The sequence below is a fragment of the Dama dama genome, chromosome 9 (assembly GCF_033118175.1).
Source record: "Dama dama isolate Ldn47 chromosome 9, ASM3311817v1, whole genome shotgun sequence".
NCBI classification, from domain to species: domain Eukaryota; kingdom Metazoa; phylum Chordata; class Mammalia; order Artiodactyla; family Cervidae; genus Dama; species Dama dama.
Window position 1 is genome coordinate 94,852,094 of NC_083689.1, and position 24,758 is coordinate 94,876,851.

Consider the following 24,758-nt stretch of genomic DNA (forward strand, 5'->3'; position numbering starts at 1 on the left):
TTTGTTTTTTTAACACTTATATTTTCATGCTCTTTGAATCAGGAAGTCTAACTTCTTCACCTGTGGTTCTTACTCACTTTTCCTCTTTGCTTGTTTAATATCAGTTTCATTTTAATTGTTTTTCAAAGGCAAGAAGTTGCTTTAAAAAGGTTTTCTTGATTTCTACCATTAAGCACAGTTGGTTCTGTTTTCCTTTTACTGTTGGCTCTTCAGAAAGCTTATTAAATATCCAAGGTGGCTGTATTTATTCCATCATAAGGACAGTATGATTTAAGGTGAAAACTTTGCATTATATACAACTCTAATAAGTCCAAATCATTTAATAACTTGTACATCAATCCAAAATATGTTAAAATGTCACTTTGTTAATAATAAACATTCAAATTTCAAAATAGCTGTTCCTAACTTGATATAAAAGAGGAACATAATGATAGGTTTTTTCTTCCCTTATATTTCTTCATAACATAGTTAGTTCTCAGGAAGCAGAAAAATACAATTTAAGATAATATTTATTTAAAACAATTTTTTTTTTCTGCTCTATTTTTGGCAGCACTAGGTCTTCATTTCTGTGCGCAGGCTTCCTATAGTTGCAGAGACTGGGGGGCAACTCTCTAGCCGCAGCGCATAGGGTTCTCATTGCAGTGGCTTCTCTTGTTGTGGAGTATGGGCTCTGGGCTCATGGGCTTAGTTGCCCCACAGCATGTGGGATCTTCCAGGACCAGGGATCAAACCAGTGTTCCCTGCATTGCAAGGCAGATGGTTAGCCCCTGGACCACGAGAGAAGCCCCTAAAATAATCTTTAAGTCAGACTTTTTGGGAGCATTATAGTGATTTTGTTGTTATTGTTGCTTTTTGTGTTTTCCTGTTACTTAATAGTAGTTTCTCTATGTGGGCATTTAATTTTTTTAATTTTTTTTTTTTGTTTGTTTTTCTAGGTTATTTATTTGTTGGTTGGTTGGTAGGTTGGTTGGACTGGCTTTTCGCTGCATGGGCTTTCTCTAGTTGCAGTGAGCAGGGGCTGCTCCCTCGTGGTGTCCACACTTCTCACTGCGGTAGCGTCTCTTGTGGGGCACAGGCTCTAGGGGGGATGGGCTTTGGTAGATGTGACTCATGGACTTAGTTGTCCAACAGCATGTGGAATCTTCCTGGACAAGGGGTTGAACCCACATCGCCTGCATGGGCAGGCGGATTCTCAGCCACTGGACTACCAGGGAAGTCCAAGCACTTAAAAATAGCCAGATGGGAAAGATTTTAGATTTTAAAGGCTACTCAAACTTCCCTTCTTTGGCAGCATTTTTAGAAATACCTACTAAACTGTTTTTCAGACTCTTAAATACATAAATAAAATACAAGTAGTAGGTGAAATGTATATGGTTAAAACACTTGTATTCCTCTGATGAAAATGACTTTCAGGAACTACAAAAACAACTAGATTACCTTTTCAATTAGAATACCAAGGTGGTATTCACAGATAGGTTTCCGTGTTTCTGAAAAGACCTATTATTTTCTCAAGGAAGTTTTCTTAAAGCCTTTGTCATTCCCTGAAATTAATGATAGCGATTTTTCTCCCTGGTTTTGGTTGTATGCCTTATAATTCCCATGTGGCTTTGTGTGTTAATATGTGTTTGGCATTAGACTAAATCATGATTTCCAGCAGCAGCATGTTTTTGTAAAGTTTTTTTATACTATTGATACTAGTCTTTATTAATGGATATTATCACTCAAAAGCTGTTATTCAACCCATGTACATGGTTTAAAAATTTGGATGATTAATATGGTAGAGTTCCTTGTGTAAGAAGCTACTTATATTTATTTACTGATGATAGTGTTTTACATATATGATTATTCTATAAGACACCAAAGCCCTACTGTGGCCACCTTATAATTTTGTCCTGGCCAAACTTATTAAAGTTGTTTCACTGAAGAGCCTTATCCTTGAAGACACTTTCTGTATGTTCTTTATCTTGAATTGTGGGATTTTCAGGGATTAATGCCTAATATCCCTTTCCCTTCTTTAGAACCAGTAGAGAAATATAAATCAGATAGGTTGAGGCCAAAGAATCTTCCTTTTTACTGAACAAAAATTGGTTTAGAGAAGTTGGATTTGATGTGCAACCCCAGTGTGTTTCTTATCACATAACCCCCGAATTGATTTACACACCCAGGCAGTGCAGTACTATTACTGGCAGGTTCATAGGTCATGTTAACAAGCATTAATACGAATCATTTGCATATAAATATGCATATGTATCTGACAGAGTATATTTAGTCAGTTCTCTTAAGTAGCTTTTCCTCCTAAAGTAAGGAGTGATGAGGGGTAGAGAAAAACCAGCAGTGCTATTTTCCTACCAGAAGTTTCACTCTTATTTAACCCCAAGTAATTCTTTAAATTGTTTATAGTGAGACTTTATTTCAGCTTCTACTCTAAAATGAATCTCAACTTTTAAGTAAATACATATTTGCACATAGTTCACACATATTTAATATAAATATTTATATATAACATATCTAACCTGTGAAAATAGAATCCCTATAAAGAAAACTTTTTATTTCATCAATTGTCTATTAGTAGTCCTGGTAAAAATTGTTACTAAAATTTTTAAAGTTCAGTTGTTTTGAAAGAAGTTAACTGGCACTGCCCAGCCGGCAATTGCCCAACCTGTGGTGTTAAGTGAATACTAATCCAGAGCTAATGGTGACAAAATTAAGAGAAATGAAAAATTACCCTGATTTCTCTAATCCCTGCTTTCCTCATCTGTAATGAGAAACTGGGTTTTCTCCAAGATGGTCTAAATCTAAAATACTAACTTCATATAAACAAATGAAACAACTATTATTCTAACTAGAAATGCTGTGAATTTTCTTTTTCTTGGCCAATAAATGTGCCACCTCAAATACAAAGTACATTGTGAACTTCATTTAAGTATAAATTAATGACTCCATCAAAATAAATTTGAAACCTATGTAATTTTTTTCAGTTTACTTTGTAGGTGATGAAAGTAACATATATAGCACAGTTAAGAAATCTAGATTAGGAATAATTTAGTATGTGTGTATGTGCTCAGTGGCTCAGTCATGTCCAACTCCTTGCAACCCCATGGACTGTAGCCCCTGAGGCTCCTCTGTCCATGGAATTTTCCAGGCAAGAATACTGGAGTGGGTTGCCACGTCCTCCTCCAAGGGATCTTCTTGACCCAGGGATTAAACCCACATCTCTTGCATCAGCAGGTGGTTTCTTTAACCACTGTGCCACCTGGGAAGCCCAAGTTCCCATATACCTACTATAACATTTGATGTAAATACTGTGGTACCATAAGTTTATTGAGTTCTCCATTGACTTATTTATATATAGTGTTCAGTCTCTGTCCACAAACACTGAAAATTTGTATGAGATCTGTGTGTGTCATTGTCCACAAGTGTCCAGTTGTTGTTCAGTTTCTCAGTCTTGTCGAGCTCTTTGTGACGCCATGGACGGCAGCATGCCAGGTTCCCTTCAATATCTCCTGGAGTTTGCTAAACCCATGTCCATTGAGTAAGTGATGCCATTCAACCATCTCATCCTCTGTCATCCCCTTTTTCTCCTGCACTCAGTCTTTCCCAGCACCAAGGTCTTTTCCAATGACATCAGGTAGCCAAAGTATTGCAGCTTCAGCATCAGTCCTTCCAGTGAGTGTTCAGGGTTGATTTCCTTTAGAATTAACTGGTTTGATCTCCTTGCTGTCCAAGGGACTCTCAAGAGTCTTCTCCAACACCACAGTTCAAAAGCATTAATTCTTTGGCACTCAGCCTTCTTTATGGTCCAACTCTGATATCCGCACATGACTACTGGAAAAGCCATAGGTTTGACTATATGGGCCTTTGTCGGCCAAGTGATGTCTCTGCTTTTTAATATGCTGTCTAGGTTTTCTCATAGCTTTTCTTCCAAGGAGCAAGTGCCTTTAATTTCATGGCTGCAGTCACCATCTGCAGTGATTTTGGAGCCCCAAAAAATAAAGTGTGCCACTTTTTTTCCCTTTCTATTTACCATGAAATAACATTCTTTGTTTTTTGAATGTTGAGTTTTAAGCCAGCATTTTTACTGTCCGCTTTTACCTTCATCAAGAGGCTCTTTAGTTCTTTTTCACTTTCTGCCATTAGGGTGGTATCATATACATATCTGAGATTATTGATATTTCTCCCAGCAGTCTTCATTCCAGCTTGTGTTTCATCCAGCCCGGCATGGGCTGGATCATTTGGAACGATGTACCCTGCATATAAGTTAAATAAGCAGGGTGACAATACATAGACTTGATGTACTCCTTTCCCAATTTTGAACCAGTTGTTTGTTCCACGTCTGGTTCTAACTGCTGGTTCTTGACCTGCATACAGGTTTCTCAGGAGGCAGGTAAGGTGGTCTGGTATTCCCATCTCTTCAAGAATTTTCCACAGTTTGTGGTGATCCACACAGTCAAAGGCTTTGGCGCAGTCAGTAAAGCAGAAGTAGATGTTTTTCTGGAACTCTCTTGCTTTTTCTATGATCCAGTGGATGTTGGCGATTTGATCTCTGGTTCCTCTGCCTTTTCTAAATCCAGCTTGTACATCTGGAAGTTCTCTGTTCACATATTGTTGAAGCCTAGCTTGAAGGATTTTGAGCCTAACCTTGCTAGCCTGTGAAATGAGTACAGTTGTGTGGTAGTTTGAGCATTCTTTGGCATTGGAATGAAAACTGACCTTTTCCAGTCCTCTGGCTACTGCTGAGTTTTCCAGATTTGCTGGCAAATTGAGTGTAGCACTTTCACAGCATCATCTTTTAGGATTTGAAATAGCTCAACTGGAATTCCATCACCTCCACTAGCTTTGTCATAATGGTTCGGAAGGCCCACTTGAGTTCACTCTCTAGGATGTCTGGCTGTAGGTGAGTGATCACACCATCGTGGTTATCCAAGTCATTAAGACCTTTTTTGTACAGTTCTTCTGCGTATTCTTGCCACCTCTTCTTAATGTCATCTGCTTCTGTTAGGTTCATACCGTTTCTGTCTTATCAAAAACAATACTTTAAAAATAAATCTAATATTATGATGAAATTTTATAAGTATTTGTCTTTTTCTGAAGAATTACACTCTTCAGTGTGTTCTAGTGGCAGGTAAAGCTTTCATTATTCAAACCAGAAAACAAATCATTTTATTTACAGCCACATTTTGAGAAGATCACTTTTAAAACTAATTTCTATTGCACATAAGCATTTGAACATTGGTATTTACAGTTAATCCTTATATCTTAAGTAGTTTTTGTTTTTATTTTTATCATTCATAGTTAAGAAAAAATAATGTCAACCATATGGATAATATGTTTAACATACGTTGTCTTCTTTATATGTATATGTTAGATGGAAGATGGTGCCCCAAAGCATATTATCCAGATGACAGGATTTAAGGTAGAAGAAAAAGAAGCTCTAGGCAAATTGCTTTTAAAACTGGATTGCACTTTTATCAAGAGTGAGGTGAGTACAGTTCAAGGTACAGTTGAAGAATAACTAAGATTACAGTACTGGCCTACAAATGATAAAATGCCCCCTTGAAATTGTAAGGATAGACGGAATATGTTAAAAAGGAAATCTTACCTTAATAGCATTTTTTTGTGTGGATTTTTCTTTGCAGAAATACAAAAATTGTACACATCTAATAGCTGAACGCCTATGTAAGAGTGAGAAATTTTTAGCGGCTTGTGCAGCAGGTGAGTTAACTACCTTCCCCTCACTTTTGAGATAAAACAACTTCATGGTGAAGAAAAAATACTTTAATCTCTAGAAAGATAGTAGGTTTACTGTATCAAATATAAATGTGGTTCTTTCTGATATTTTTCTGAAAATATTTGATGTATTATTTTTGCTTTGATTTTCTGAATGGCACTTGAAAAACGTATTGAAGAGACAAAAATATTTACTTCACCTAGTGTAAGTGCTTTATATAAGAAAAAAATATTTTAACAGAAAGGTTTGGTACAAAATGCCTTTTAAAAAAAGCTTTTGTTGAAGCCTCAGCTATTCTCAGTCAAGTTTCTTTCCTTTGATCTCTCATGGAAGAGTTGCTGTTTTTGTTCTCTTGCTCCTGCTTCCCCTCCCATCCATCCTATGAAGCATCGATCATTCTATTTTACGAACATTTTAAGTTTTCTGAACCTGTATTAGGGCTTAATCTCCTCTCTGCTTGTCACCGTTGATGTTCCTTTTATAGTTTGCTCTACTGTGATTGATTTGGTGTATCATTAGTCCACTTGCTTTTTTTCTTCTCCCTTCAGTATTTGACTCAGGTGAATTTACTGTTTTTTTTTTAGTAATTTACCAGAAAAACATTTGGATTCATTATTATCTCCACAGATGAAAACGTGTATTTTATCTGCTGTTTAAAAAGATCATTGATGCCTAGATAAAGAAACTACAGAATGTTATTAAATATCCTTGAAAATTCATTGTTTTATAAAGTATAATAATGCTGTAAACATTATTGTAAAAGTTTTTAGCATGGGAGAAAGAATATAAACCTCATTCAAATTGGTAAGCAATAATAGTCATAATTTAATATATTTTATTAATCCATCACTTTATATTTTACACAGTAACAGAATTATAATTATTTATCATAGGAAAGATTACATACAATGTTCAGTGATGTTGTAGGTCTTTCATTATCAGAAAATGTAGGAGAACATAGTTCAAAGATAACATTGGCAGTGTAGAAAAAGTCATGTTGAAACAGGGCAAATTTTTTTTGTTATTTGGTCTTCATTGTTTCTCATTTATCAGAACCAACATTCTTTTGTGACTAACAGTTCATTTACTTTTTAGGAAAGTGGGTACTAACTAAAGACTACATAATTCATAGTGCCAAAAGTGGCAGATGGCTTGATGAAACAACTTATGAGTGGGGATATAAAATTGAAAAAGACTCCCATTATTCACCTCAAATGCAATCTGCACCCAAAAGATGGCGAGAAGAACTGAAACGCACTGGCGCTCCTGGAGCCTTCCATAGATGGAAAGTTGTCCTCCTTGTTAGAGCTGATAAGCGAAGTGACTCTCTTGTAAGGTGAGATCTCATAAAAGCTAAAGCAGTGAATGTGAAAACAATTTTGGTTTTCTTAAATTATTGCTGTTCAGTTGCTCAGTTGTGTCTGACTGCGACCCCATGGACTACAACAGGCCAGGCTTCTTTGTCCTGAAGTTTGCTCTTCAAACTCATGTGCATTGAGTTGGTGATGCCATCCAACCATCTCAGCCTCTGTCATCCCCTTCTCCTGCCCTCAGTCTTTTCCAGCATCAGAGTCTTTTCCAGTGAATTGGCTCTTCACATCAGGTGGCCAAAGTATTGGAGCTTCAGCATCAGTCCTTCAATGAATATTCAGCATTGATTTCCTATGGGATTGACTGGTTTGATTTCCTTGCAGTCCAAGGGTCTCTCAAGAGCCTTCTCCAGCACCACAGTTCAAAAGCATCATTTCTTTGACGCTCAGCCTTCTTTCTGATTCAACTCTCAAATCCATACATGGCTACTGAAAAAAGCATATCTTTGACAAGATGGACCTTTGTCAGCAAAGTGATGTCTCTGCTTTTTAATATGCTGTCTAGGTTTGTCATAGCTTTTCTTCCAAGGAGTGAGCGTTTTATAATTTCATGGCTGTAGTCACTGTCTGCAGTGGTTTTGGAGCCCAAGTATAGTCTGTCATTGTTTCCATTCTCACCATTTATATGCCGTGAAGGGATGGGACCACATGCCATGATCTTCATTTTTTGAATGTTGAGTTTTAAGCCAGCTTTTTCACTCTCCTTTTTCACCTTCATCAGGAGACTCTTTAGTTCCTCTTTACTTTCTACCCATGTGCATGTCTGAGGTTATAGATACTTCTCCCAGCAATCTTGATTCCAGCTTGAGCTTCATCCAGCCCAGCATTACTCATGATGTACTCTGCATATAAGTTAAATAAGCAGGGTGACAATATACAGCCTTGACGTACTCTCTTCCCAATTTTGAACCAGTCTGTTCCATGTCTGATTCTAACTGTTCCTTCTTGACCTGCATACAGGTTTCTCGGGAGGCAGGTAAGGTGGCCTGGTATTCCCATCTCTTTAAGAATTTTCCACAGTTTGTTGTGATCTACACAGTCAAAAGGCTTTAGCATAGTCAGTGAATCAGAGGTAGATGTTTTTCTGGAATTCTCTTTTTCCATGATTCAACTGATGTTGGTAGTTTGATCTCTGCTTCTGTCTTTTCTGAATTCAGCTTGTACATCTGGAAGTTCAAGTACTCGGTTCAAGTACTACTAAAGCCTAGCTTGAAGAATTTTGAGCATAACTTTGCTAGCATGTGAAATGAGTACAGTGATGTGGCAGTTTGAACATTCTTTGGCGTTGGAATGAAAACCTTTTCTGGTCCTGTGGCCACTGCTGATTTTTTTCCAAATTTGCTGTCATATTGAGTGCAGCAATTTCACAGCAGCATCTTTTAGGATTTGAAATAGCTTAGCTCGGATTCAATCACCTCCACTAGCTTTGTTCGTAGTGATGTTTCCTAAGGCCCACTTGACTTTATACTCTAGGATGTTTGGCTCTAGGTGAGTAATTACAGCATTGTGATTATCTGGGTCATGAGGGCCATTTGTGTATAGTTTCTGTGTATTCCTGCCAGCTCTTCTTAATATCTTCTACTTCTGTTAGGTCTGTATACCTTTTGCATTTCTTTATAGTTATTTTTTTGTAGTTCTTTGCAGTTACTCATTAATTCCAAAATGAATCATGGTGATTTACTCATTGATTGCCTGGTTAAGCCATTCTGCTCGAATTTAAGTATTATGTGTTGAATGGAACAACCTACTTTATAGCATTGCATTATTCTCAGGGTCTCTGTTTTATTTTGTGTGTTATTTCTAGGCCAACTCAAGTAAAAACATTCTTTTTAAATTAGAAGATATTTGTTTTCAGTTGTGAAGCACTTAACAGATTTTTGTACGTGAAGTATTACATTATACAAAGGGTTTTTTCTAAGTTTATGTACTGTAGTCTTCATGGTTCATACTGTTTCCCTCATCATTTCATTTCTTTTTATATTTTGCATCATATTTTAAGACTTCTTATTTAGTAAAGTGTGTTTCAAGACTGCTGTGACTTTTGCAGGGAGGGGGTAGTCTGAGGGCTTTTTGTTATTTTTACTGAAGTGTAACGTATAGACTGTAAAATGCAAAATTTTCTAGTGTATGTTTTGATGAGTTTGGATAAATTTATGTTCCTATGTTACCATATTACAATCAAGATCTCTAAATTTTACATCGTCCAAAAATATTCGCTTGTGCTTTTATACATTTAATTCTGCATCACCCAACCAAAGAACCACCAATTTCTTTTTTGTTGCTGTACATTAGATTTGTCATTTTTAGAGGTTCATATAAATGGGACCACGTTGTATATTTTCTTTTGATATAACTTCATTTGCCTGCCTCATTATTTTTGACATTCATTCATGTTATATGTATCAGCATTTCTGTTCTTTTTGTTATTGAGTAGTATTCCACTCTATGTATACATCTCAGTGTATCTATTCACCCATGGATGGACATATGGGATTTTTTGGTTTTGTTTTGGCTAAGATGAATAAAGTGGCCATGAACATTTAAATACAAGTCTTCATGGAGACATGTTTTCATTTTTCTTGGATAAATGTCCAGGAATGAAATTGCTTGCTGGGATGGCAGCTGTACATTTAATGTATGAGAGTTCCACTTGTTCTGTAATCACTTCGGCACTGTTGACCAGAAATCAGTTTACCATATTTGTGTTGTCTATTTCTAAACTGCTTCTGTTTCATTGATACCTACATCTACCTTACACCAAAACACACTGTTTTGGTTACCATAGTGTTGTAGTGAGTCTAGAAATCAGGTCATGCCAGTCTTCCAATTTTGTCTTTTTCAAAATTGTTTTGGTGATGCTAGAGCCTTTTTATTTTTTGTATGCATTTTATAATCAGTTTCTCTAAAAAAACAAGCTGAGGTTTTGATTGAAATTGTATTGAATCCATAGATCAATTTCAGAAGAATTGGGATCTTAATATTGAGTCATCCTATCCATAGACTATTTCTCTGGAGAGAAACAGGTTAATCCATTAATCTATAAAACATTCATTTTTGTCATTAATGTATTATAGTTTTTGTTGTATAAATCTTGCACTTACTTTGTTAAATTTAATTCTGTGTGCTTTATATTTTGGGATGCTGTTATAAATCAGTTGCTCAGAAAGTTTTTATCTTCATCTATTGAGGTAGTTGGCGTTTCTCCTTTATTTCTGTTAATATGGTAAATTATTTTGATAATCCTTAAATGTTAAACCAAATTTGTGTTCCTGAGAGACATCACACTTCATTGTAGTGTATTACGCATTTTTAGTAATTGCTGATTCTGTTTGCAAATATTTTCTTAAGAATTTTTGTTTCCTCAACCTGATAACACCTATGAAAAAATCTAAACAATGTCGTGAATTTTTATCCCTCCATAATTGGGAATGAGACAAGAATGCTTACTCTGACCATTAATATTCAACATTTTACTAGAGGTACTAGCCATTGCAATAAGGCAAAGAATAAATAAGAGACATGGAGTTAGAAATAAATAAAAATACTTGATTTTGTTTCCAGAAGACATGTTCATACACCAAATAATTTACTGGAAAAAAGCTATTAGAATTAATTAATAACCTGAACAAGATCATAGGAAAATAAATGATTCTATAAAAATTGGTTTTTGTATGCTCATGATGAACAATTGAAAATTAAAATTTAAAAAGCAACATGATTTGGTTTTTGGTCATTTGATTATGTGTCCAAATATGTGTATGTGCATTTTGTGTATTTTCTATTTGTTATTTATATTTATGTTATTTGCTTGGAGTTTTCTTTTTAGAGGTATGAGTTTTTTGTCTTAATTATGGAAAATTCTTGGTGATTATCTTTTAAATATTTCTTCTACTGTGTTCTAAAGATCCACTACCTGTATTTTAGACCATTTGATTCTGCTCCACAGTTTTTGCTTGCTCTTTTCCGTTTTATTGACTTACCAAGTTCAGTGGTTTCTTCCTCAATTCTCTGCAGTTTGTTGATTAGCCTGTCAAATTCTTTTATATACTATCTTAATTCTACCTTTTCCGTTGTACTCTGCTGAATTCCCCCTATGCTCCTGAAAATTTCCCATTTATTACATCCTCTAACATGTCACTCAATTATTTTAAAGTCACTTTTTAAATTTTTCAACATGTGGATTATCTCTTGGGCTGTTTATTCCTTTACCTTTTGACAGTTTGTTTTTTTCCCGTGCTTTTTGTCTATATGTTGTGTGGGTTTTGTTTTGTTTAATACATGGGTATCCCTTTAGAAGAACAGTAAAGACTGAGGTGAATAGAAATGGACCCACCTGTAAGGCAGATAGTATGGAGTGGTTGAGTTAATCTTGTCAGTTGTTGAGCTGGCTTTAGGTTTTGTGTGTGCTGTTTTCATCAGCAGCACATCATTTTATTTTACTCCAGCAGTGGTCCACGGTTTCCTTGTGCTTAGCATGGGGCCTGTGATGCTGTAGCGTTTTTAATCCCTGTTCTTCCTTCACTCGGCGCTTTCAGTAATCCCTGTACTACGGTCACAGAAGGGCTCTTCGTACCTTTCCCCTGTTGCTTCTTACTCATTTCTCGGCTGGAAGATGGGGTTGGTGTGTTTTTGTCCATCGGATAAGCTTTAGTCTTAAGCATTCCTCATGTTCTTGGTCTCTGGGGTTGAGATATACCTATTATTTCTGTCTCAATGTCCCATGACAGCCAAATTCTCCCTTGTATTGTAGGCAATAAAAGAAAAATTACACATCTCCCACAGCTTTAGGTGTCTGCTTTGTATTAGTGCAGGGACCTAGGCCCAAGTGGCATTCCTGCCCCTTCTCCAGGGACAGGTGGCTTTTGCTTCTGTCCTATATCCAGTCTCTTCTGGGCTGCACAGCAGGAGGCTTTCATACCCCTTTCCCAAAGGCAGGTGAGTTTTAACTTCCACTCTTCTGAAAAGCAGTGCATCTTTTCCTGGGTTCTGAAGTCAAAAAACTTCCTTTTCTTAACCAGATGGCTTCAGGCTTCTGCTTCATAAGAGAGATGGAGCCAGGGATGTGGTTCTGATTTTATGTCTATTTCTTGTTGTCAGGCAGTCCCCACTGGTAGTCTTCACTACCCATCGGGCATTCCCGCTGTTACTTGCCCCTAATCTTTTTCAGGAATCCTTAATAGAGGCTGGTGGCAAAGAGCTTGCAACTGAGGGGTCATCCTTTCATGTGTCAGGGACTCTCAGTTATTCTAAACTGTTGTACTACCTACACTTGGCCTTTAAATTTATTTAATTATTACCAGACTCTTACTTGCATTTATGGTGGCTACTTCTGTCCTGTGGAGAAGGCAATGGCACCCCACTCCAGTACTCTTGCCTGGAAAATCCATGGAGGAGCCTGGTGGGCTGCAGTCCATGGGATCACTGAGAGTCAGACACGACTGAGTGACTTCCCTCCCTCCCCTCTGTCCTGTGCTCTGGCAAAAGCGAAATAGTTTGGGCATCCAGTCTCTTCCCAAAGGTAGTAACTCGGAAATTTGCTCCTTTGGAGATTCAGTTTCTTAATTGGCTTATTATCTCAGTTCTCCGAGTTTGTGAAAAGTTACACTTTTGTGGATTATTTGACTTTTTGTTATTGTAAGGTCGTAGCAGTGTTCTCTTGTAGCTTTCTAAATCCTCAGCAGTAACGAATTTTCATGAAACTTTTGGGTGTGTGTCTGTGTCTTTTGAGCCTAAATGTAAAATGTGTTTCTTAATGTCGATCAAAGTTCAACTTTTTTAAAAGGTAAATTTTTAGAAGAACGTTGGCAATTTTACTTCCATTTCCTATGGTTCAGAATGAGTTTTTTTGGAGGTGTGTTGCCTTTTGAGGTGAATACTCTCTTAGACTTCCTTTTTGGCTTATAAAGGTGACTTTTACTTAGGAAATAAACTTAGTATTCTTGATTCTTAAAAACTTCCCCCATATCAAGAAATGGATAAATAGAGAAAATAGCATGATTTCTTAAGCATCTGTTTTGAAAACTTAATAGTTTAGGTAGTCATTGCAATAATTATTCTTCATGGCACTCAAATAGACCAAAGAAGTTAATTCCCTTCAGAAAGATCTGCACCTACTCCTGGGAAGTAATTGATTTAGATAATTTGGCTGAATACTTTCTTTTTAATACACTTTTCTATACTGTTTATATTTTAGAGTTTTGGAGGCTGGAAAAGCAAATGTTATTTTACCAAAAAATTCACCAACAGGAATAACTCATGTGATTGCCAGTAATGCAAGAATCAAGGCTGAACAAGAAAAAGATGACTTTAAGGCTCCGTTCTATCCAATTCAGTATCTGGGAGATTTTCTTTTAGAGGTAAGTTGTTTTTTTTTTTTTAAACATTTTAAAATGTTTATTTTATAAAATTGATATTGTGAATATGTAAAATCAAATTATATTCTGAGTTTTGAAAATATGAGTAGAATTAAAATGATATTTTTAAGGCAATTACTCTGAATTATTTAAATATTTGAAAATACTTGTGATAAAGCTGAAGGGAGCTTGCTTATTACATTTAAAATTTGTCTTATTTAGCGCCTCTACTTTTGGTTTCAGTGTTTTGGTGATGTTTATTATAGAATAATATTAAACATTTTGAATCAGTATAAATAAAACATCAGTGGGCTATAGTATCATGTGAGAATTCTTCACGTATTTTCCTACTGGAAAAGAGGAAGCTGTGTCTAATCTAAGAATTCAGAAATATTTTCCTGTCCTCTTCTTCCACCAGCATCTCTCCACTTGGTATACATGCCACTCCTTAAGTTGTCTGAGTGGAAATAACCCTAGAAGAATTGCTTTGAAAGTAAGCAAAGAAAACATTTTTAGAAGGTACACTTAAGGTAGAAGAGAACCTGCAGTATGTCTAAAAATTAAATCTTGGTCTTCTAGGAAAAATTGGCTCCTTCAGTGTTGCCTATTTCAATACATACTATACAACCTTTTATCTAATGATTTATTTTAGAATCTTAGGAATCACTCTTGAAACCTTCCTTTATTCCCCATGTCTTGTCAGCTACAAAACCCTATTGATTTTATTCTGAATGCGTCTTGAATAAACTACTTCTCTGCAGTACTAACATCATATTCAGTTCATACTCTTGTCCCTGTGCTCCTGGAATCAACTCCTTGTTACTCTCCCTGTTGTTCTACTTCTTTGCCACTACTCTTGCAAATTTAATTTTGTAATAACTCTTACTTTTTCTTTCTCTAATCCATTCAGCTTCATTCAGAGGGAACAGCTAAAATGCTTTTTCTAAAATAATTCTGATGCTGTCACTTTCCCACTTAAAATTCTCCGCTGGCTTCCCATTGCCATAGGATAAAGTTGTAAACCTCTAACATGGCTTTAAGTTCCCACAGGGTTCCTGTCACCCCTACCTTTACAGCTATAACCTGCTCTCCTTTTCCCTATGCTTGCTATACTGTAGCTGCCTTCTCCCAATTTCTTAAACGGGTTAAGCTACTTCCTATCTCAGTATCTTCTGAAAAGCTATTTTCTCTTCCTAAAAAGCTCCTTTCCACTACTCTCTTGGTCCCTGTGCTTGCCTGCTTTCTGCTTATCATTGAGTTTGCAGTTATAATGTTGCCTCTTCAAGGAAGCCTCCCTGGCCTCCTTAATAAGATAGTTAGGTCCACCTATAATGTGTTCTGATATCATTGTTTTGCTTTATGGTACTCATCACAGTTGTAATTAATTAATTGACTGGTTACCTGGTTAATGTCCTTTCCCCCATCTGTTAATAAGCCAAAAGCACTGTGTCTTCAAGGATGATGTCTGTCTTTTCCATAGTTATATCTGAATCATTTTGCATAAGCCTGGCACATGAATTCTCATTTTATATCTATATTTGTTAGATTAATAGAGAAATTATGAACGACCCTTGAGTATTCCAAGAGTAGATGTAATATATCATTCTATAATTACCTTTCCCTACTGAGTAGCAGCAGTGTGGATTGGAAATTTGACCTTAGTTCAGAGGATGGATCTGCTTGGACTGTGGATGATAATCTCATTGTCCTTGACAGTGATTGGTCTAGAAATGGGCATGTCAACCAGTTCTAATTCATGGGACATAAAGAGAGGTATGTAAGAGCTTCTGGGAAGTTTCTTTTTCATTCTGAAAAAAAGCCTCTGGCAGCCTCGTCTCTGCTAGATAAGAAGTGGAAAAATGCCATTCTTTGACCACGAGAAGTACCCTAGGATGAAACCAGTCCTGTAGACAGCAGAGTTTAGAGACAGAATGTAGACTCTCATAGAAGATACTTGAGGTACTGGATTAGTCAGCCCTGAAGCCTGACTTAGTACTGGACCATGTTGCCATTCTGTGGGGTAGGAATTTCCATGCTGTTTACGTTACTTTGAATTGGTTTTCTGTTAATGGTAGCCAAAAGCATCCTATCTGCTATACATAACTAAACAAATTTAAAGGTAGTATTAACTGTCAACAGAATGAGAACCATTCCTAACTAAATTAGAAAAAGTGTCTAAATTTCCCTTTTTCTATGGAAAGAGATGAATTAAATGTAATATGTGCTTTCTCCATCATCTTATTTTGCAGTAGTCTGACTACAGTCACATTTAGCTGCTGAAGTACTGGAGGGCAGCAATAGTATATCAAGCAAACTTAAAGACAGTCTCTAACTTATATTTGTTTTAGCATAAACTCTGGAGTAGACAGCCAAGAGTTAGTTCATAACCATTCATTCCAAATAAGGGAGGCATTTTGTGATCCCTTCTGAGGAGAAGATAAGCAGTTAGCTTCATTTTGATGTCTTGCTTTTCTTGTACCTCTTTGTCACAGAAGGTGATACAGTCCTCATTAGATGGTTTCTGAAGTGTCCTCTAAGAAGGGTTGCCATATAAAAGGACTGCGCTAAAAGTAACAACTAAGCAGTTATTTAAAAGAAATAGTTTTGTTTAATCTACTTAACTTTCTGGAAAGTCAATTAGTAACAGAATCAGGAATTATTTAGTTCAAGTTTATAGATATCTGTTGAAGACTTGCTGTACCAGGCTCTATTCTATGCACTGTAGGAAATGAAAAAAACCACCTGCCAGACTGAGAAAACAGAACATGGCAAAAACAGAATGTGGAAACTGTTAATTACAGTTTAGTGTGTATTGTGTATTGGTAAAAGCATGTGCAAGGTGTAGAGATACAGAAGAGTCAGTGACTAATGAATCTCAGTTGTTTGGCCCAAGGAAGATTCACAAAAAGGAGGAGATCCTTAAGAATATTCAAAATTTCTTTTGGTTTTCGGCCTAAGAAATAAAATGAACTACAGAAAGCTCTTATGGAAATACAGTAGTAATAGTTGAAAGAAATATACACTTTTTGTTCCAGATCAACTAATTGTTGGCCTAGATTTGTAACTTATTACTTCATTAAACATAGGAAAGTCATTTATTCTGTGATGGAATTTCTTCCTTTATATGTAAAAACCAATACCTAACTTACTTTGGTTGTTAGGAAAATTATTCTGTTATTCTAGGCCATTATTTATTGATTACTATGTGCCAGGCACTATGCTAAGCACTTTTTACACTTAGTCTTATTTTAAACCATATGTTCCTATATTTTATGGTTAGTAAAGTATAATTGAGTTTAATAATTTACCCATGATCTTACAACTGTCATATCAGACCAAAACTATAAGAGCAAGCACTTAAAAAATTGTAAGACTGCTCTCCTTGAGTCTCCCTTTTCTTATTTTAAGTTTTAATAGCTTTCCTTGATACTTACCTGGTCTCTTTCTGGGTAGTTAAAAAATACTTAATGCTGTAATGATTACCATACACTAGTAGTCATTCTTGGGTTATGAGATTGAGCTTAAGAATCAGGATGCGTACTAGTTAGGAACCATGTAGAACACTGGGAATTTGCTGGTGGTCTAGTGGTTAGGACTCAGTACTTCAGGGGGCCTGGGTTCAATCCCTGGCCAGGGAACTAAGATCCCACAAGCCATAGGATGTGTCAAAAAAAAAAAAAAAACATGTAGAGTACAGGGCACTTAAAAGATGCTTTGCTTTGATTACTTGACCTCACTGGCTCTCCATGCAGTCTTGTGAATTCATTGAAGTTGTATGACAACTTGTATGGCTTAATCAAAGAAAAGCCTTATCTATTGGAGATCAAATCATAGCCATACCTGTTTTAAAATAGAAAACACAAAGTTAAGTATGCGAATCAGAAGCCAAGGCAGCTGTCATTGCCACACTGTTTTGCCCTTAGATAGTAAAATGATGTACTCAATTAGTAAGCTTTCACTCATCTGTTTGGGAAATACATTATACTATATGAAGAAAATTAGGCATGGCCCTCTTTTCCCAAATCATATAGGAAACAGATACCTAACACAGTGCCTAATGTATAGTTGGCGTTAAAATATGCGTAAAATAAAGAATAAGAAATTAATATTTACAGATAAATAATGCCCATATTTTTCACAGGGGTAGCCCTTTGGAGACCATATTAGTGGCTTGGAGATAATTATATGTTTTAGCACTATAGAAAATAAGTTATTTTCTAGTTTCACATTTGGTGTCATTTAAAATGTCATAGTTTATCAGGTTCTGATTTTTAACTATTTAACTGAAATAAGGTACTTATAATTATACATTTTAATACAGATCAGTATATAGCATCTGAAATGGATGTTTAAGTATACTTTGAAAACAGTATGTTCTTCCCTAGTTGCTAAAATAATGGTATGTTCTTTTGCATATATATTCTAGGTAACTGGAATCTAATTGTGATTAATGCATCCTATATTTTAGACATTCTTTGATGGTCTAAGCCTAAGGATCTATCCTCTTTATCAACCGTGTGAAATTTGAAGCCAGAAACTCAGTTTATCCCCATTACAGTTGTCCTTAATGGAAATTATACATTCAGAGTAATACTTACCTTGATTCTAGGAACAGAAAAGAAGGAAAGTCTTCATTTTTCTTAGTTTTCCATTTCACTTGTCTGAGTAACTGAAGAAATGTAATCAGCTACTCTTAGAGATTGTTCTCCGGTGGCAGGATTGCAGGCTGCCAAAGCACCCTCACATCCATCTAGGAAGCCCAGAATAAGTGAAAGGGAACCAGAGATCACACCACAGGCCTTAGCACATTTTGGCTATTTCATAATTGCTCCCTAGGAGGACAGTGATTCTCCAGTCTCTGTGTAAAGATAGTTAGTCTCTGAATGTCCTTGCATAAGTACTTGAATTCATCTTTATTCAATTCTTTGTTACTAAACTTGTAGAATTATATGTATAAGTACACATGCAACTTTTTAAAAGATTATTATTGGTAGGTAGTTATGAAATCAGTTTAGATTTCTTAGCAAGAGAAATGTGTTTGAGATAGTTTGGTGAAGATGATTGCTTATTAATATTCAAGTAAATAAGATTTGTGAGTTCAACTGTTAGTCTGTTTTCTTCTCTGTGTGATGGACATGCAAATAAGTCTTATTAGTAAAAAGCCGAAAAATAATCTGAGAAATAATCTATAATCAGAAAATTTTAAGATAGATTATAACTTGGTAAGGGATTAAATAAAATATTTTGTTTGTGATTATTTATAAAAAGAGTTGTTTGTTACTAGACTAACAAAATATTAGCTTTTCTTGAGATACATTATTACTGCTGCTTTATTCAGGACCTTTGTTGTAATGATTTTTTTTTTCCCTTCAAGGAATTTACTAGTGTTTAATAAACTTTGATTTAGGTGCAATTTTTCTGCTTGTTTGACTACTAAAATATTTTGCAATTATAAAATTGGATATCACATAGAGTATATAATATTGAAATTATACTTAATTGGTTGCCTAAACCATTTTTACATACCTACAGAAAGAAATTCATAATGATGAAGATTGCCAAACCAATTCTGCTTGGAAGAACCATAGTAGTCAAGAGAAAAACAATGATTTCAGGAAAAATATGGGATTTTTTGAAATGAAAGGTACCTTAAAAGAGACCATGTGCAGAACACAGGTAACATTTTATCATCTAAAAGAACAAAAATTTTCTGTTTCTGATTTTTCTTTCAAAATTGTAGGAGAGGTATTATTTGATGGAAAAACACTGATTTTGGAATCACAGAGTTGGTATTGGAACCCAAATCTGATTTACAGTCTATAATTTGAACATAGTAGGTCTATAATTTGAACATAGATACTGTCCTATGTCTCTGTTTTGAAGCTCTTATTGAAGTGATGCATATGTACATATAGAAATTCAGTTTCTAATACATAGTGTATTCTCAACACATGATAATTACTTAAAACAACTCTGTATGTTGAATGTAATGTGTGTCTTACAAAGGAGTCAGCAATATATGTATTGATATTCATGGTCTAAATTCAGGCATTTTACTACATATAGATCAGGTTTTCTTCAGAGGCATAAGGGAATTTACTTTGATTAAATATGGAAAACAAAAAAACATGAAGGACTCTGAATTTGAATCAATGAAAAGTACCTTCAGAAAGTATATATGTGGCTCTCAACTAAAACTTTTCAGATAGCAGGAGCAACTAAAACAGTCTAAACTAAAATATTTTTTAATGTGATTAGAAACAAATTAAAATTTGTTTTTACTGCATCTGTCAGATTTTTTCCTCGAGAATTAGAGAAACAATTTGGAACTAATGCAACTAAATAGTACCTTACAAAATCATATATGGAGAGAGTAAATAAAACGTTCCAAGAGCTTAAAATATTTTTTGCATTTTTTTCTAGCTTGTTGAAAATACAGTTGTTGGTGGGAATATAAATTAGTACACCCACTGTATGGCAATTTCTCAGAAAAACTAAAACTGGAACTACCATTTGATTAAGCAGTTTCATTCCTGGGTACATATTGGGGAAAAAAAGAAACTGCTATGATATGAAAGCAACCTAAGTGTGCATCAACAAATGAATGGATAAAGAAGATGGGATATATATATATATATTACTATATATATGTGTGTGTGTGTATTTATACACATATAGTGAAATACTGCTTATTTTAAAAAAATGAAAGTTTGCTATTTGCAACAACATTGATGGAGTTGGATTCCCAGGTGGTGCTAGTGGTAAAGAACCCACCTGCCAAAGCGGGAGATATAAGAGATGTGGGTTTGATCCCTGGGTTGAGAAGATCCCTTGGAGGAAGGCATGGCAAATCCACTCCAGTGTTCTTGCCTGGAGAATCCCAAGGACAGAAGAGCCCAGCAGGCTACGGTCCATAAGGTGGCAAAGAGTCAGACTCAACTGAAGTGACTTAGCACACACAGATGGACTTAGAGAGTGTTACACTAGTAAAGTAAGTCAGAGAAAGACAAATGCAGTATAATTTATATTTGGAATCTAAAAGATAAAGCAAACTAGAGAATAATCCAAAAATGAAATGGACTCACAGATACGGAGAACAAACTAGTGGTTACCAGTGCGGAGAGGGAATGGTGATGGCAGGAAGTGCAGTGTAGGGGTGGGGGGAGTAAGAGGCACAAACCATTACGTGTGAAGTAAGCTGCGAGGATATATTGTCCAACACAGGGAATATAGCCAGTATTTTATAATAACTGTAAGTTGAGTATAACCTTTAAAAATTGTGAATCACGACGTTGTACACCTATAACATATAATATTGTACATCAGCTATATCTCAATTTTAAAAAGTAAAAAGAATACATCTGTAAATATCTTGTTCTTTTTAGAACTCAGAAGAATGTATTATCAAATTCAGGTAGCAATTGCTATTTTTTTAAATAAGTTTCTTTGTATAAAGAATAAATAATATAGTTTGCAATACTTTTTATCTTGTTTAATGGTCGAGAAGATCCCCTACAGAATGGAATGGCTACCCACTTCAGTCTTCTTGCCTGGAGGCTTCCATGGACATAGATAAGAGTCTGGTGGGCTACAGTCCATGGGATCGCAGAGTCGAACACTACTGAGCAACTGACACACACACACAATATTATTATAGGGCTTCCCAGGTGGCACTAGTGGTAAAGAACCTGCCTGCCAGTGCAGGAGACATAAATTTGTGGGTTCAGTCCCTGAGAGAAGATCCTCTGAAGGAGGGCATGGCAACCCAACCCAGTATTTTTGCCTGGAGAACCTCCGTGGACAAAGGATCCTATGGGCTACAGTCCATAGGGTCGCAAAGAGTCAGACACGACTTTATTATTATATCACAATGTTATTATATCTATTTCTTATACAGAGATTTTCTGAAATGTTTACTTTGATATGCCTAAATAATGGCAAAACTCTATTTGATATCCAGCATTATTTTAACAAATACTTGGAAAATAGTGAAGATAACCAAATCTGTTTGATTAAGCATATGGCAACTTTTTTAAAAAGCAGAGATTCCAAGAAAGATCAAGTTAACAAAATACCTGAATTAAATACATGTGCAAACACTTCGAGAACTAAATATCTGTATTTTTCTGCTTCATCGTAGTATAGCTAAAATGTAATATAATTCATAATACTCTGTTTAATCTTAGGTGTATGTTTTATGAAACCTATTTTTCTGAGTGAGATTTTTGTTTTGACTTGCATTGGTTGTGTTGAGGCTTTGCTTAATCTATGCTCTAACTAAAGTATTTTTATAAACATGCAGAAAGAAATGAAAAATCATGATGAAGATGTTAATATTAGTTCTATTTTGACTGAACATCAGAGCAAAGAAAAATTCAGAGATTCTAGGAAAGATTTGAAATTTGTTAAAATGAGAAATGCCTTAGGAAGGCATACTTATGGAAATCAGGTAAGACCTTCCCAAGTAAAAGTTATCTATATTTTATAGTCTTTTCTAATTTTGTCATTTGTGAAGTTGTTTCTTCTGAACTGTGTGTTTATGTGTTGATAAAGCATTTGTGTACAGTTTTTGAAAGAGTAAAAAAGTGAATATAAGAAATGGAGCATTCCCAACTTTTGAACATCTCGCTGTGTGTCATTTCTAAACCGTGTCCCTTTTTCTTCCTCTTACCCATGATAGGTAATCTCTGTGTTGGAATTTGTTTTATTTTCTTGGTTTTCATTATAGTTTTACTACCTACTAATATGTATTGTCCCTCCCAATAAGTTTGCCTGTTAATGAACTTGTGTAGTTCATGGTATTTGTAATCTTCTGTAACTTGCTTTTTTGTTGATACATATATTTCATTGTTTCACAATTATACTTTTTATCCATTTGACTATTGATAAGTATTTGGGCTTCTTTTTGTTTTTGATGGATTGTTTGGTTTTTTTAATTATGAGCATTTATGTTATGAGCACTGTGAATATTTTCTTATTGATTCTTGGTGCACATGTTCCAAGAGTTCCTCTAGCCTAGGATATGTGCCTGAGAGAATTCTAGGTCATAAGAACTGTACGTGTTGAACTCTACTAAGTAATGACCAACTAAGTAACGATCTGCTGAGCTTTCCAAAATACTAATGTATACCCACTCCAACAGTAGGTGAGGTTTCCTATTATATATAACTATTTTTTAATGTGTTTTTAAGTCAGACTCTTCTTGAATTTATTTGGATTTAGTAACGTACATCATTGATGTTAAGATTTGTTTAATTTTGGTCTAAATATATGTAGAAGGAAATTAAGAAAAAAGATGAAGATATTCAAAGGATTTATACTTTGAGGAAAAAACGCAAAAAAGAGAAAGAAAGAGATTCCAGGAAGGACATTGAACGTGACAGGAGTACCTTAAGAAAGCACATTTATAGAGATCAGGTAAAGTTTTGTAAGCTAAGCTAAAAGAGAAGTTTTAATTTTCTCTGGTTCTTCCTTAATATCACCTTTACATATAATCTGATTTTTGTGATTGCTTGCTATGTCAAATGTAACCTGTACATCTTATGAAAAGAATTTTCTCATTTTCTTCTGGTATAATAGTCACAATTTTATAATTAGCTTTGGTTCACAATGAAAGTCTTTTTACATGTGTACAGAAAAAATTTGAAATAAGAATCAAGATGTTCAAATATGTTTTATTTTGCCTGACAAAAAGGAAAAGAAAGGTTCTGGGAAAAGAGGGTAAAATTTTTAAAATGGAAAATACATGGTATGTAATTTGAGTAATACATTCTAATCTAAATTTTAGTTTATCTTGTTCATCCCTGGTATAGTATAGACCATTATTAATAAGATAGATTGTCTTTTAAAAAATTTGTATTTTATTCATTCATTTATTTTTGGCTGTGCTGGCTCCTTGTTACTGTGTGGGCTCTTCTCTAGTTGCAGCAAGCAAGGGCTGTTCTCTAGTTGAAATGTGCGGGTGTCTCATTACAGTGGCTTCTCTTGTTGCAGAACACTGGCCCTTGGGTGTGCAGGCGTCAGTTAGTTGTGGCTCATGGACTCAGTAGTTGTGGCTCCCGGGCTGTAGACAAGCTCAATATTTGTGGTGCACGGGCTTACTTGCTCTGTGACATGTGGAATCTTCCCAGATCAGAGATAGAATCATTGTCTCCTGCAGGTGGATTCTTTACCACTGAGCTGCCAGGGAAGCCCCAATATCTTTTCTTTTTTTTCTTTTTCTTTTTTTTTATTAGTTGGAGGCTAATTACTTCACAACATTTCAGTGGGTTTTGTCATACATTGCTTTGAATCAGCCATGGATTTACACGTATTCCCCATCCCGATCCCCACTCCCACCTCCCTCTCCACCCGATTCCTCTGGGTCTTCCCAGTGCACCAGGCCGTATTACAGCATACTAACCAATATCTTTTCTTTTAAACGAAGATCCTTCTTGAGCTAATTTTTCTAGAGTATAACTTTGTTTTACCATATAAACCATAGCATGTTTGCATGTATTCAGAAGGATCTTCAGAAAAGTGATAAAGGTAAATAAACAATCATGTTTTGTGGTTGTGAGTGCTTGGTCATGTCTGATTCTTTGCGACCCTGTGAAGTGTAGCCTGCCAGGCTCCTCTGTCCATGGTATTCTCCAGGCAAGGATACTGGAGTGGGTTGCCATTTCCTACTCCAGGGATCAAACCCACATCTCCTGCATTGGCAGGCGGATTCTTCACCACTGCACCACCTGGGAAGCCCCATTTTTGTGGGAACATGACAACAAAAATAAGAGAGGTTTCAGAAAAGATTTGGAATAGGTTAAAAGGAAAATGCTTAAGGAAGGGAACATGTAAATATCAGGTAAAACTTTCCAATTAAAACATATGATTTTTATTTTTTAAATTTAATTGAGTACTCTTTTTCTAATATGATTGTAAGGTCTTTGCTGTGATTAACACTGCATGAATGTGTTTTATGTTGTCCGTTGTGATACTTAGCATTTGTGTTAACATTGTCTAAAGCACTTCTTATATGTATACAGAAAGAAATGAAGAATTCTGTTTTTGCTGGTCATGCCAAAGAATCAAAAACCAAGGATATCAGGACAGATGTGGATATTGCTGACCTAAAGAATGCCTTAAGGAAACGCATATATAGAGCTCAGGTAGAATTTGACATACAAAAAAAACTTTGTGTAGTTTTCTTATCATTCTGCAGTGTTACCAGTATATAACAATAGTAATAACAATGATGGGTCATTTTATTATATTTAATATGTCTTAACATAATTTTCTTGGTTTATTAATTTTTGTAAATAGTAATTATTG

The 24,758-nt window shown here is 35.4% G+C and overlaps 1 protein-coding gene across 1 annotated transcript in view; it reads left to right on the top strand.

The window, feature by feature from the left end:
- The window catches only part of SLF1 (SMC5-SMC6 complex localization factor 1), a 69,348-nt gene that overhangs the window by 5,477 nt on the left and 39,113 nt on the right, over nucleotides 1–24,758 (top strand). The window contains exons 2-9 of the mRNA XM_061152016.1: nucleotides 5,366–5,479; nucleotides 5,637–5,712; nucleotides 6,824–7,064; nucleotides 13,292–13,454; nucleotides 18,984–19,127; nucleotides 21,754–21,900; nucleotides 22,728–22,868; nucleotides 24,473–24,595. Of these exons, the coding sequence (XP_061007999.1) occupies nucleotides 5,366–5,479; nucleotides 5,637–5,712; nucleotides 6,824–7,064; nucleotides 13,292–13,454; nucleotides 18,984–19,127; nucleotides 21,754–21,900; nucleotides 22,728–22,868; nucleotides 24,473–24,595 (1,149 nt within the window). The remainder of the gene's footprint in view (nucleotides 1–5,365; nucleotides 5,480–5,636; nucleotides 5,713–6,823; nucleotides 7,065–13,291; nucleotides 13,455–18,983; nucleotides 19,128–21,753; nucleotides 21,901–22,727; nucleotides 22,869–24,472; nucleotides 24,596–24,758) is intronic.